General features: G+C 52.3%; 1 protein-coding gene across 1 annotated transcript; it reads right to left on the reverse strand.

Annotated features, from left to right (window-relative positions):
* Positions 1 to 1,954: 1,954 nt before the first annotated feature.
* Positions 1,955 to 12,532, reverse strand: ESCO2 (establishment of sister chromatid cohesion N-acetyltransferase 2). Its single transcript, XM_075338859.1, has 10 exons — positions 12,396 to 12,532; positions 10,184 to 11,291; positions 10,016 to 10,085; positions 9,879 to 9,927; positions 9,476 to 9,599; positions 8,297 to 8,428; positions 7,959 to 8,048; positions 6,111 to 6,251; positions 2,945 to 3,117; positions 1,955 to 2,863 (listed from the first exon to the last, which is right to left on the reverse strand). Exons 1-10 carry the CDS (start codon positions 12,446 to 12,448, stop codon positions 2,731 to 2,733), a joined length of 2,073 nt encoding a protein of 690 aa, XP_075194974.1. The 5' UTR covers positions 12,449 to 12,532; the 3' UTR covers positions 1,955 to 2,730.
* Between the last annotated feature and the right edge of the window lie 1,815 nt (positions 12,533 to 14,347).

Raw genomic sequence — 14,347 nt, forward strand, 5'->3', positions numbered from 1 at the left:
TAATACTATCCTGATTCTGTGGATACCACCTGCGATATGGATTTTTAATCTGCACAAAAAGTCGGAAAAAAAAACAATCCAGCTTCCGGAATAATATAAAATCTTGTGCAAGCTTTATTTTAAAGGACGTAAAAATTATAATTACAAGGGACAAAATAGGGAGCCCATGTGTGGATACACGTTTTGAACGCTGCCTGCGTTTTGTCAAGCCTTGGCAAAGAACGCAGGCAGCGTTGGAAACGCGTAGCCGCACATGTGCTCCCTATTTTGTCCCTTGTAATTATAAGTTTTAGGTCCTTTTTCTTCTATTGGATCCTTGTACGCCCGACCTTGCCACAGCTCAGCTGGATCATCTTTTTTTTTTTTTCCCTACAAATAAAGATGTAAGTTTTTACTTCACCCAAGGCTATGATCCGCTGGAGATTGTTCATTCATGTGCTGTGGATCCCTCTGCCTGGGACTCTGTGCTGGATTAAGTGATTTAGTCTGGAAGCAGCTGATACTATAGCGGTGAGCTGGGTATTTTTTTTCTACCTTTTCTCCCCCATCCCTGCTCTGAATGATTGACAGGTGTCAGTACAGTCACATGGGGGGGTGGTGAGATCGGTGAACCTTCTGGGGAGGCGCTAGAAGCTAAACTTTCTCAAAAATATTGGAGCGTCTCAGAGAATAACAGACCCAGGTGCAGTGATGGAGCGCGGCTGGGTCACAGTGTACGCCATCTCTGTATTGTGAAATTGTCTGGTTCCCTTTAATGCACCACTCAAGTGTGTTTTTATTTTATTATTTTGCGCTGGAGTTGCGCTTTGTAATATAAGCTCCCTGTCTTTCCTTTTTTTTTTCCTCTCCATCTTATGGCCATAATTTGTCGCAAGTGCTCAATACAAGTCTATGAGGCTCTCATAGACTTGTATGGAGGTGTGACCACTGGAGTAGCCAGCAGGTCACAAATCACTGTTAGGCCCCTTTCACACGTCAGTGATTCTGGTACGTTTGTGCTTTTTTTTTTTAAACGTACCAGAATCACTGACATACGCAGACCCATTATAATGAATGGGTCTGCTCACACATCAGTGATTTTTCACTGCACGTGTCCGTGATTGCCGCACGGAGACATGTCCATTTTTTTCTGGCATCACGGATCACACCACTGCGTGGTCCATCAGTGAAATACGTGCCAGAAAAAAAACGTGCTTTTAAAATAATCATTTTTACTCACCCGGCTCCAGCAATGTCCTCTGCAGCCCGTGCAGCCTGCTGCTTCTGAGCCGGCTCATTACTGTCACGCATATTCATGATGCACGACACAGCCGACCCGGAAGCAGCTGCTGCGGGGGTCAACGCCGGCCGGATGCTGCATCGCGGGAGCGATCAGGACCACGGAGAGCGGGAACAGGTGAGTTAATCTCTAAGTGCAATCACGGGCCACGAAGAGCGGAGCCCGGATTGCACTTAGACAACCCACGTGTGCCGTAATTCACGGCACACGGAGGGACATGTGCGTGTTTTACACACCAGTGAAAAACGTCTGTTTTTCACGGACGTGTGAAATGGGCATTAAATGTATGAAAATGTTGCACTGTGCTGTCCCTCTTTAACTCCTCCTGGAAAGGGGGGAATGAATTGACAACCTGTTCCGCTGTAGAGATCCTGATATTATCCAGTGTGGATAGTGACTTCCTCTAACTAAAGAGATTGCAGTTATGCAAATATTTCCAGGAGGAATAACAGAGTGACTAATATTAGAAGAATGATAAATCCTAGAAATATTAGTGTGAATACAAGGATGTCAGGGCCATGTGGTGGGACTGATGGCTGCACTCTGCCTGCTCATGCTGCACCGTTCGGTGGAGAAACACCCCCCATTTTGATAGATGGGGGGGGTCTCAGCGGTGATTTTTTTTTTATTAAAAGGGAAAGAAAAAACTTTTGAGAATTTTTATTTGAAACAACAACTTTGAGATAAAACATTGAGTGCAACGTCAGCCCAATAATGTACAGCCGACGATGTGAAGACGACTGGTGGACAACAAGTACCAGCATAACCCATCACACAACAAAATATTTACAGGGCAGAAAACAGACAGCGCTGGAGAAATAAGGAGCGGCGGGGAGACGTCTCCGTACATAGTATTGTGCAATAGGCAGTGCTTCCTCCCAATATCTCTGCTACCATCAGTGAATGAAAACCATCCAGAAAAATCCGTCATTGTCTCCCCCCACCCCCACATAATAATGTCGCTATTCACTGACAGCAAGAAGAGGTGATGAAAACTGGAGCCTTATTTATAATCCGCAGTGACCAAACTGGAAATTGCTTAAATGGCAATTCCTGCAGTTATCGGAACGTCTCTAAGTTTTGGAGGAAACTGCGACCTTCTAGATAATGTGCAGGACGTCATCTTTAAGACATTGTAAGCTCAGAAACGAGCGTCGGGGAGCAAAGCAGCGACAAAAACCTTCATTTCTTCTACAGTTGCAGCCTTCAGGTGCGGGGCATTGCAGAACACTCTGGCTGAGCCGAGGGGCCGGTGTTCTTATGTCAGGTATACAAAAAAAAATACAACCTCCTCGTGCTGGGCCTGTAAAATCGTCCCGAGCACAATTTGTTCCAGCAGCGAACAAAACAAGCAAAGTGCAACAAACTAAACGAGCAGCTTCCAACAGCTGCAGAACTACAACCCCCAGCATTCCCGACAGCTCTGCTCTCATCATCAGCAGCAGCAGCCTTTAGCTGAGGAAGTTGTACACCAGGAAGTCGGGGACGGCGCAGTAGGTGCTGGCGAAGAGCTTCCCGTCCGGCGTGGGGTCGGAGAAGGCGATCTCCTCCGTGCTCAGGTGCGAGCCGTAGATGAAGGAGCTCCTGGAAGACAAGAGAAGACATGAGGGTCCCGGCTCCGCAGCAGGAGACCCCGCCAGGGCTGGAGATCAGCGGCGCCCTCACCTCACCGCATCCACCAGGCGGCTGGCGATGCTTCTCCTGCGCATCGGGGCGAACACCCAGATCCTGCTGATGCCGCAGATCGCCGGCTGAGGGTCCGAGGAGCAGCGCCAGGCCCGGTGCCGCTCCAGCGACCGGTTCTCAGGAGAAGGTGGCTCGGCCAGAACCCGGAATGCCTGCAGAATAGAGCAAAAAAAAGAACATGAGACCTGGTGGCCCGGAGGAAGGCGTATGTCTCCTAGTGGTCAGAAACACCAAGTGTCCTGGGCTACTGCGGGTTTATTCATCAAAAACGGTCTAAGCTGCAAAAGGAGATGTTGGCGCATTCATGTACATAGGTCCAAGCCTCCATTACAGCGGGCATGTGTAATCCAAGCCTGTGACAGCGGGCATGTGTAATCCTCCAAGCCTAGGTTACAGCGAGCATGTATAATCCAAGCCTGTGAGAGCGCGCATGTATAATCCTCCAAGCCTAGGTTACAGCGAGCATGTATAATCCAAGCCTGTAAGAGCACGCATGTATAATCCTCCAAGCCTAGGTTACAGCGAGCATGTATAATCCAAGCCTGTGAGAGCGCGCATGTATAATCCTCCAAGCCTAGGTTACAGCGAGCACTTTATATCCTCCAAACCTACATTAGAGAGTGCATGTAAAATTCTCCAAGATATGTTTGTGAGAATGTATAAACCAAGCCTATATTACAGCGTGCATGTATAACCCTCTAAGCCTAGGTTAGAGCGTGCATGTATAACCCTCTAAGCCTAGGTTAGAGCGTGCATGTATAACCCTCTAAGCCTAGGTTAGAGCGTGCATGTATAACCATCTAAGCCTAGGTTAGAGCGTGCATGTATATCCCTCTAAGCCTAGGTTAGAGCGTGCATGTATAACCCTCTAAGCCTAGGTTAGAGCGTGCATGTGCAATCTTCCAAGCCTAGGTTAGAGCGTGCATGTGTAACCCTCCAAGCCTAGGTTAGAGCGTGCATGTGTAATCCTCCAAGCCTAGGTTAGAGCGTGCATGTGTAATCCTCCAAGCCTAGGTTAGAGCGTGCATGTGCAATCCTCCAAGCCTAGGTTAGAGCGTGCATGTGTAATCTTCTAAGCCTAGGTTAGAGCGTGCATGTGTAACCCTCCAAGCCTAGGTTAGAGCGTGCATGTGTAATCCTCCAAGCCTAGGTTAGAGCGTGCATGTGTAACCCTCCAGGCCTAGGTTAGAGCGTGCATGTGTAATCCTCCAAGCCTAGGTTAGAGCGTGCATGTGTAACCCTCCAAGGCTAGGTTAGAGCGTGCATGTGTAATCCTCCAGGCCTACGTTAGAGCTTGTATGTGTAAATCTTCCAAGCCTAGGTTAGAGCGTGCATGTGCAATCCTCCAAGCCTAGGTTAGAGCGTGCATGTGTAACCCTCCAAGCCTAGGTTAGAGCGTGCATGTGTAACCCTCCAAGCCTAGGTTAGAGCGTGCATGTGTAACCCTCCAAGCCTAGGTTAGAGCGTGCATGTGCAATCCTCCAAGCCTAGGTTAGAGCGTGCATGTGTAACCCTCCAAGCCTAGGTTAGAGCGTGCATGTGTAACCCTCCAAGCCTAGGTTAGAGCGTGCATGTGCAATCCTCCAAGCCTAGGTTAGAGCGTGCATGTGTAATCATCCAGGCCTACGTTAGAGCTTGTATGTGTAAATCCTCCAAGCCTAGGTTAGAGCGTGCATGTGCAATCCTCCAAGCCTAGGTTAGAGCGTGCATGTGCAATCCTTCAAGCCTAGGTTAGAGCGTGCATGTGCAATCCTCCAAGCCTAGGTTAGAGCGTGCATGTGTAATCCTCCAAGCCTAGGTTAGAGCGTGCATGTGTAATCCTCCAAGCCTAGGTTAGAGCGTGCATGTGTAATCCTCCAAGCCTAGGTTAGAGCGTGCATGTGTAATCCTCCAAGCCTAGGTTAGAGAGTGCATGTGTAACCCTCCAAGCCTAGGTTAGAGCGTGCATGTGTAACCCTCCAAGCCTAGGTTAGAGCGTGCATGTGTAATCCTCCAAGCCTAGGTTAGAGCGTGCATGTGTAACCCTCCAGGCCTAGGTTAGAGCGTGCATGTGTAATCCTCCAAGCCTAGGTTAGAGCGTGCATGTGTAATCTTCTAAGCCTAAGTTAGAGCGTGCATGTGTAACCCTCCAGGCCTAGGTTAGAGCGTGCATGTGTAATCCTCCAGGCCTAGGTTAGAGCGTGCATGTGTAATCCTCCAAGCCTAGGTTAGAGCTTGTATGTGTAAATCCTCCAAGCCTAGGTTAGAGCGTGCATGTGCAATCCTCCAAGCCTAGGTTAGAGCGTGCATGTGCAATCCTCCAAGCCTAGGTTAGAGCGTGCATGTGCAATCCTCCAAGCCTAGGTTAGAGCGTGCATGTGCAATCCTCCAAGCCTAGGTTAGAGCGTGCATGTGCAATCCTCCAAGCCTAGGTTAGAGCGTGCATGTGCAATCCTCCAAGCCTAGGTTAGAGCGTGCATGTGCAATCCTCCAAGCCTAGGTTAGAGCGTGCATGTGTAATCCTCCAAGCCTAGGTTAGAGCGTGCATGTATAACCCTCCAAGCCTAGGTTAGAGCGTGCATGTGCAATCCTCCAAGCCTAGGTTAGGGCGTGCATGTGTAATCCTCCAAGCCTAGGTTAGGGCGTGCATGTGCAATCCTCCAAGCCTAGGTTAGAGCGTGCATGTGTAATCCTCCAAGCCTAGGTTAGAGCGTGCATGTGTAATCCTCCAAGCCTAGGTTAGAGCGTGCATGTGTAATCCTCCAAGCCTAGGTTAGAGCGTGCATGTGCAATCCTCCAAGCCTAGGTTAGGGCGTGCATGTGTAACCCTCCAAGCCTAGGTTAGAGCGTGCATGTATAACCCTCCAAGCCTAGGTTAGAGCGTGCATGTGCAATCCTCCAAGCCTAGGTTAGAGCGTGCATGTGTAACCCTCCAAGCCTAGGTTAGAGCGTGCATGTGTAACCCTCCAAGCCTAGGTTAGAGCGTGCATGTGTAATCCTCCAAGCCTAGGTTAGAGCGTGCATGTGTAATCCTCCAAGCCTAGGTTAGAGCGTGCATGTGCAATCGCAAATAGCAATATTAGAGCTGCCCTCTGCAGTCTTCTATCGTTACAGCATATAATACTCTGGAGCATGATATCCGGTGTGCGGGGGCGGCTCCTCGTACCTGTCTGATTGGCTCGGCGATCAGGCAGCCGGCGATCTTGTTGCCGGTCACGTACAGATACGTGCGGGTCCTGGCGGGAGAATTCAGGCTCGTCTGCTGGAAGCCCAGCTCCGCATCCACCAGCTCTCGCACCTCCTCCGCCTGCAAGAGAGCCGCATCCTCCAATCACATCCAACACAGTCTACTGTGCCCCATCAGCTCCACCCCTAGCAGTCATGTGACCGCACCACAGAGCTCCCACAATGCCCTGCTCTCTGACAACAGAATTGTGATTGCAGCTCTGGAAGCGACTAGAGAAAACATCATTCGAGCTAAGAGCAGAGTCGCAGCATAGACCAGGCCACGGCACTCCTGACCCCGAACTCATGAGCCATCGCGTTCAGAAGACCAGCAGCTGATGCCTGCATCACCGCCTAAATTCTGGGTGGGGGAGGTCTCGTTTTTTTACGCGCTGAGTTGACATTTTTATTAATACCATTTTGATCTATTTTTTTGTTGCATTTCTTTGTGGATAGTGAAGCGGTAAAAAAAACAAAGAACCCCCTTCGTGCCCTTCCGCTTTTTAGCCCCGCTCTCCGTGCCCTTCCGCTTTTTTGCCCCGCTCTCCGTGCCCTTCCGCTTTTTAGCCCCGCTCTCCGTGCCCTTCCGCTTTTTAGCCCCGCTCTCCTTGCCCTTCCGCTTTTTAGCCCCGCTCTCCTTGCCCTTCCGCTTTTTAGCCCCGCTCTCCTTGCCCTTCCGCTTTTTAGCCCCGCTCTCCGTGCCCTTCCGCTTTTTAGCCCCGCTCTCCGTGCCCTTCCGCTTTTTAGCCCCGCTCTCCGTGCCCTTCCGCTTTTTAGCCCCGCTCTCCGTGCCCTTCCGCTTTTTAGCCCCGCTCTCCGTGCCCTTCCGCTTTTTAGCCCCGCTCTCCGTGCCCTTCCGCTTTTTAGCCCCGCTCTCCGTGCCCTTCCGCTTTTTAGCCCCGCTCTCCGTGCCCTTCCGCTTTTTAGCCCCGCTCTCCGTGCCCTTCCGCTTTTTAGCCCCGCTCTCCGTGCCCTTCCGCTTTTTAGCCCCGCTCTCCGTGCCCTTCCGCTTTTTAGCCCCGCTCTCCGTGCCCTTCCGCTTTTTAGCCCCGCTCTCCTTGCCCTTCCGCTTTTTAGCCCCGCTCTCCTTGCCCTTCCGCTTTTTAGCCCCGCTCTCCTTGCCCTTCCGCTTTTTAGCCCGCTCTCCTTGCACTTCCGCTTTTTAGCCCCGCTCTCCTTGCACTTCCGCTTTTTAGCCCCGCTCTCCTTGCCCTTCCGCTTTTTAGCCCCGCTCTCCGTGCCCCTCCGCTTTTTAGCCCCGCTCTCCGTGCCCTTCCGCTTTTTAGCCCCGCTCTCCTTGCACTTCCGCTTTTTAGCCCCGCTCTCCGTGCCCTTCCGCTTTTTAGCCCCGCTCTCCGTGCCCCTCCGCTTTTTAGCCCCGCTCTCCGTGCCCCTCCGCATTTAACCATTACTTGGCTATTGCGCTCCACAAAATATATACTAGAATTTTAACACTTCCCCCCCCATTTTTTACTTTATTTTCTTAGTCACCTTTTGACCCTGCGATCGTCCGATCACTTTCCCACCGGGGAGTCTCCGTCTGCAGTGAAGATATGAGCTATAACCAAGGATTGTTGCTTTACGCATTCTACTCTATTCACCTTCGGAGCTGCATTCACACGTCTGTCGCCTGAGCATTAAAGCACTCCATACGCGCACAGGAGCAGCATGCGCAGAGTGCAGCTCTGGGGGCCTCATCAGTTATAATCACTCTTGGGAATCTGGAAACCTTTTTCACCCCCCCCACCCCACCCATTGGTGATTGCGTCATGCAGAGTTAACCCCTCACCTTCCTCAGGGCGTATTTCGGATCGTCGGGGCAGATCATTATGATTTTCCCGTCCCAGGATTCGGCCACAATTCGCTCTTTTTTCCAACCCTGTGAAGCAAAAGAAATATCCAAATGCTTAAGAAAAACACAAAAATGTAGGGGTAAGCCGAGTGCGGGCGGCGGTGCAGTGACCGCGCTCTGCTGCTGGAAGTGAATAGGAGCCGCCGTGTGCAGACCCCGTCTGGCTCACACGGAGCGCTGATACACTGCAGCGACTCCTCAGCTGTGAGACACTTTCATTCCCATTCATCATCAGCAAGCAGAGATCTTACAAACTGGTCACAGGTCGTCCTTACCACGTAGCGGATACTCTCCAGCAGCCTCTGATGATACTGCGCGTGCTGAGCCTCATCCTCCACACTGGAGGCCGAGAAGATCATCCCGCAGGAGCCGCACGACACCGGACCAAAGTGCTTCTGTCCCGCGTCCTGCAGAGAGGGGGACAAGGGGTCACCGCGGACATGAGCGGCGCAGAGGATCTCAGGGGCTCACCGCGGACATGAGCGGCGCAGAGGATCTCAGGGGCTCACCGCGGACATGAGCGGCGCAGAGGATCTCAGGGGCTCACAGCGGACATGAGCGGCGCAGAGGATCTCAGGGGCTCACAGCGGACATGAGCGGCGCAGAGGATCTCAGGGGCTCACAGCGGACATGAGCGGCGCAGAGGATCTCAGGGAGTCACAGCGGACATGAGCGGCGCAGAGGATCTCAGGGGCTCACAGCGGACATGAGCATCTCAGGGGCTCACAGCGGACATGAGCGGCGCAGAGGATCTCAGGGAGTCACAGCGGACATGAGGGGCACAGAGGATCTCAGGGGGTCACAGCGGACATGAGCGGCGCAGAGGATCTCAGGGGGTCACAGCGGATATGTGCAGCACAGAGGATCTCAGGGGGTCACAGCGGACATGAGGGGCACAGAGGATCTCAGGGAGTCACAGCGGACATGAGGGGCACAGAGGATCTCAGGGGGTCACAGCGGACATGAGCGGCGCAGAGGATCTCAGGGAGTCACAGCGGACATGAGGGGCACAGATGATCTCAGGGGGGGCTCACAGAGGATCTCAGGGGGGGCTCACAGAGGATCTCAGGGGGGGCTCACAGAGGATCTCAGGGGGGCTCACAGAGGATCTCAGGGGGGGCTCACAGAGGATCTCAGGGGGGCTCACAGAGGATCTCAGGGGGGGCTCACAGAGGATCTCAGGGGGTCACAGCGGACATGAGCGGCACAGATGATCTCAGGGGGGGCTCACAGAGGATCTCAGGGGGGGCTCACAGAGGATCTCAGGGGGGGCTCACAGAGGATCTCAGGGGGGCTCACAGAGGATCTCAGGGGGGGCTCACAGAGGATCTCAGGGGGTCACAGCGGACATGTGCGGCACAGAGGATTTCAGGCCAGAGACTTCTGGAAGGTTACAGACAGGTATAGAGTCCCCAGCAGCACAGAGGATTTTAGGAGCAACAGGTCGGACTTACAATGATCAGCTGATCGTCGCCCACTTTCTTGCCGTCCTTCTTTTTGCTCAGTTTCGGGGCTTTAGCTGCGGCCGGGGTACTGGAGCAAACCGGAGACGCCAAATCCCCCCGAAAATCTAAAGGTCTGAGGGGAAAATCAAGAAAGAAAAGCGAGAAATGATGAAAATCAGATAAAGAATATGAGATAAATGCAAATTATTAATGTGAACACGGAGCAGGAAACGTCCGGTAATCTGGCACCTGCCGAGATATCCCGGATTATCGGGGGATGGTAGATGGCAGCCCATTACTCCGCACTGGGAGGTCTCTACACCCTAATTGTGGGCTGATAACAGAGAGCAAAACACTTAACACAAAAGGTAATAACCACATAGAACACAACAGAGGAGCCGCGCTCGCTGACCGTTTCTTAGTCACAGCCAGAGTGCTGAAGATCGGGTACACCGTGGAGTCTGGAACGATAGGAAAAAATAAATAAATAAATAATAAAGTTTGCTTTTTTCCCCCCACATTTTCGGTGCTCTCGCCCCCCGCCGTCACCTTTCTTCTCCGCCGATTTCACTATGGGGTCGTCACTATCAAACATGATCTGAGATCCATCGGCCGCTCCCTGCGGAGGAAGAGTGAGAGGAAGGGGTTAAAAACAAACCGCAACAATAACCACCCCCCATTATGTGCCGCAACCTCCTGCCTGTGACGTCCTCTTACCTCAGCGCACTCTTGGCCCCTGTCGCTCTCCTCTTCCGGGGTCTTCTCCCCGTTGGACCCCTTCTGGCGCTCGCTTTGACCTTTTCCCCCAGCCACCATCTTCTTACCCGTCACACTGACCCCAGACTTGGCCGCCGGCGCAGCGCTGACCCCAGACTTGGCCGCCGCGCTGACCCCAGACTTGGCCGCCGCGCTGACCCCAGACTTGGCCGCCGCGCTGACCCCAGACTTGGCCGCCGCGCTGACCCCAGACTTGGCCGCCGCGCTGACCCCAGACTTGGCCGCCGCGCTGACCCCAGACTTGGCCGCCGCGCTGACCCCAGACTTGGCCGCCGCGCTGACCCCAGACTTGGCCGCCGGCGCCGCGCTCTTTTTTGCAGGTCTGACCGAGGGTTTGGAGGTCACTGGATTCTTGGCGTTTGCGGGGGGCCGCCGAGACACAGTATGAGGCTTCTTGCTGGTGGCGAAGAAGGCGGCACCCACCATTAGCTTCGGCCGCGGCTTCACCTTCAGCCCCAGGATGGCGGTTTTCTGGGCGGCCGGCTCTTCGGGTGACGTTTCGCTCCGCTCCGGATTCTGAAGGGTCGGACTTCGGTTTTTTGGGGTCGGGGGACTCTTGTTTTTTCGGTCAGTCTTCACGGTCTTCTTTTTCTTGGCGCTTGGGGGTCTCCTGGTCCTAGTGACTTTCGCGGGCTCCTCTCCGCCCCATCTGGTTGTCGGGGGCGACATCTCCTGACCGCTGTGCCCTTTATGGTCGCTGATCAGCTTGCGGTCGATCGGCGTCATGTAGTCGCTCTGCTTCTTGTAGAAGGATACGGTCGGCACCGCGCTCCGGGGGGACGGAGACTTCACCGGGGAGAAGACGTAGGCGTCCGCCGGCTGGGGCGACACGATCAGCTTCCGGGCGACGCCGCCCCTCTGCGCAGAGGCCGCAATGTTCTCCTTGTCGTCCTCGATACTCGCGCAGCGCGGTGGTGGCGCCGGCGGGGAGGCTTTGGTGATGATGGTGGCGCCGCTGCTGCTGTTCGGGTTCCTGGACCGGAGCGGAGTCAGAACCACGGAGCAGTCCAGAGATAACTTCTTCACCGGCGTCCCGAAGGACGAGAGTCTGCGGGAGAGAAGAGAGCGGGGTCAGACCGTCCGATAATCCGGAACAAGCTAGAAGATGGCGGGAATCCCTGACCCCTCCATTGCGGACACTGCGCTGACGGTTGGGGACAGACAGTCCGATAATCCGGAACAAGCTACAAGATGGCGGGAATCCCTAACCCCTCCATTGCGGACACTGCGCTGCCGGTTGGGGACAGACAGTCCGATAATCCGGAACAAGCTACAAGATGGCGGGAACCCCTGACCCCTCCATTGCGGACACTGCGCTGACGGTTGGGGACAGACAGTCCGATAATCCGGAACAAGCTACAAGATGGCGGGAATCCCTGACCCCTCCATTGCGGACACTGCGCTGACGGTTGGGGACAGACAGTCCGATAATCCGGAACAAGCTACAAGATGGCGGGAATCCCTGCATCAGGGACACTGCGCTGACGGTTGGGGTCAGACAGTCTGATAATCCGGAACAAGCTACAAGATGGCGGGAACCCCTGACCCCTCCATCAAGGACACTAAGATGACAGTTGGGGTCACACAGGCCGATAATCCGGAACAAGCTAGAACGAGAATCCCAGATACTGACGGCAGTCTGATAATCCAGCACCTGTGACAATGGGGACTGTGCCGGATTAGAAAATAATCTGGATTATCAGATGAATAATATCTGCCGGATTATCAGAAGAATGTAGACAAGAAAATACACAATTACTGGAATCTAGGGCAGATCTGCTGGAAATTCCAGACTATCGGATGCCGAACTATAGGAATGTATCATGATTTACTCATCAACGCTCTGCGACCTCCGACTTCTGCGGGACTACAACTCCCAGCATGCCCCTGGACTGTAGTGAGCGCCGCTGCTCTCTGCTGCCACCCGGCGGCCGCGGCGGTCATTACAGGCGCCGATTACATAACATCCATTACAGCAGGAAAAGTGCAATAATGAAGTGCGGCTCCTGCGCGCCCCCTGCGGGCCATTAGCACTACTGCACCCCAGTAACCCGCGATCTGCGCCCACTCCCTGTATGCAGAGGGGTCGGCGCGGATTCCGCCTGTGATCGTGCGCCCGATATTACTGCCCATAGGATGTGATCGCACTCACCCGTCTGCAGCGCCCCAGCTCTGCTTCCTCTTCCTCGGGGTGCGGGCGGCCATGGTCGGGTGTGAAGCGGAGATCCGCAGCGCAGGCAGTCACCGGCGAAATTTACCGCCAGACGGTTCAAACTCCAGCCTGATCCCAGCATGCACCGCGCCGAGACAGCAGAGAGACGCGCGCCCCCGAACCTGAGAGTGTCCGGGCGCCGGGGACGAGCACAGTGCATGAGGCTGCAGTGCGAGGCTTCTACCACCAGAGGGCGCAGGATTTATTCTTAGAGTAGATGATTTATCCTGCAATATACTGTTTGTACACCAGAGGGCGCCCGCTGTCATTTATCGTGGTGACTGCATTCTGCTATTCACACACTAGAGGGCGTGGGATTTATATAATTGTTATTTGGAGCGCCCTCTGGTGCACAAACAGAATATTGCAGGATAAGTCATCTACATCATATGGAGCGCCCTCTGGTGTTCAAACAGCATACTGCAGGACAAGTCATCTACATCACATAGAGCGCCATCTAGTGTACAAAGACGCATATTGCAGGTCTGATAATCAAAAATTACAGATGTCTGAGTTTTTTTTGCAGATCAAGTTGTTGTTTTGAGCGACTCCGTCCATTTTACCATAAGATGTGCTGGGAAAGGAAAACAATTTCGAGTGTGGGTATTGGTGAAAAAAATTAATTCCCCAATAATCCACATCTGTAGTATTTTTAATTGAAAAAAGAGGCTGGTGATTCAAACATATATATGTATATATATATATATATATATATATATATATATATATATACATACACACACAGTACAGACCAAAAGTTTGGACACACCTTCTCATCTCTAGAACAACTGTTAAGAGGAGACTTTGTGCGGCATGCCTTCATGGTAAAATTGCTGCTAGGAAACCACTGCTAAGGACAGGCAACAAGCAGAAGAGACTTGTTTGGGCTAAAGAACACAAGGAATGGACATTAGACCAGTGGAAATCTGTGCTTTCGTCTGATGAGTCAAAATTTGAGATCTTGCTTCCCACCGTGAAGCATGGAGGAGGAGGTGTGATGGTGTGGGGGAGCTTTGCTGTTGACACTGTTGGGGATGTATTCAAAATTGAAGGCATAGTGAACCAGCATGGCTACCACAGCATCTTGCAGCGGCGTGCTATTCCATCCGGTTTGCGTTTAGTTGGACCATCATTTATTTTTCAACAGGACAATGACCCCAAACACACCTCCAGGCTGTGTAAGGGCTATTTGACTAAGAAGGAGAGTGATGGGGTGCTACGCCAGATGACTTGGTCTCCACAGCCACCAGACCTGAACCCAATCGAGATGGTTTGGGGTGAGCTGGACCACAGAGTGAAGGCAAAAGGGCCAACAAGTGCTAAGCATCTCTGGGAACTTCTTCAAAACTGTTGGAAAACCATTTCCGGTGACTACCTCTTGAAGCTCCTCAAGAGAATGCCAAGAGTGTGCAAAGCAGTAATCAAAGCAAAAGGGGGATACTTTGAAGAACCTAGAATATAAGACAGATTTTCAGTTGTTTCACACTTTTTTGTTAAGTATTTCATTCCACATGTGATAATTCAGAGTTTTGATGCCTTCAATATGAATGATCTACAATTTTCAGAGTCATGAAAATAAAGAAAACTCCTTGAATGAGAAGGTGTGTCCAAACTTTTGGTCTGTACTGTGTATATATATATATATAAAATTTCATTTTTTTTTTCATTTTATACATTTTTACTTTGAAATTTTTAGTCTTCCTAGAAGAAGTGAATCTGTGATCATTTTGGGGATAATAATCTCAGGACCCGGGGTAATGGCTGGTGTGGTTTCTGTCTATCTTGCTGTATATGTGGGGTCCGGTGTGGAGGGTGGTCGCGGCCTGTCGCAGACTCCACCGGTCCCATCATATACTTGTATATTCTGCAGCTGTTGGATTTGTTGTTATGTG

The sequence above is a fragment of the Anomaloglossus baeobatrachus genome, chromosome 3 (assembly GCF_048569485.1).
Source record: "Anomaloglossus baeobatrachus isolate aAnoBae1 chromosome 3, aAnoBae1.hap1, whole genome shotgun sequence".
Classification (NCBI taxonomy): domain Eukaryota; kingdom Metazoa; phylum Chordata; class Amphibia; order Anura; family Aromobatidae; genus Anomaloglossus; species Anomaloglossus baeobatrachus.

What these genes read in the sequence shown, in the direction of transcription:
- ESCO2 (XM_075338859.1), bottom strand. Translation starts at nt 12,448, where the DNA reads ATGGCCGCCCGCACCCCGAGGAAGAGGAAGCAGAGCTGGGGCGCTGCA. An exon ending in TCGCCGAGCCAATCAGACAG is followed by an intron (nt 3,118 to 6,110) that starts GTACGAGGAGCC and finishes TCTATTCTGCAG; the next exon opens with GCATTCCGGGTTCTGGCCGA. An exon ending in CGCCTGGTGGATGCGGTGAG is followed by an intron (nt 2,864 to 2,944) that starts GTGAGGGCGCCG and finishes CTTGTCTTCCAG; the next exon opens with GAGCTCCTTCATCTACGGCT.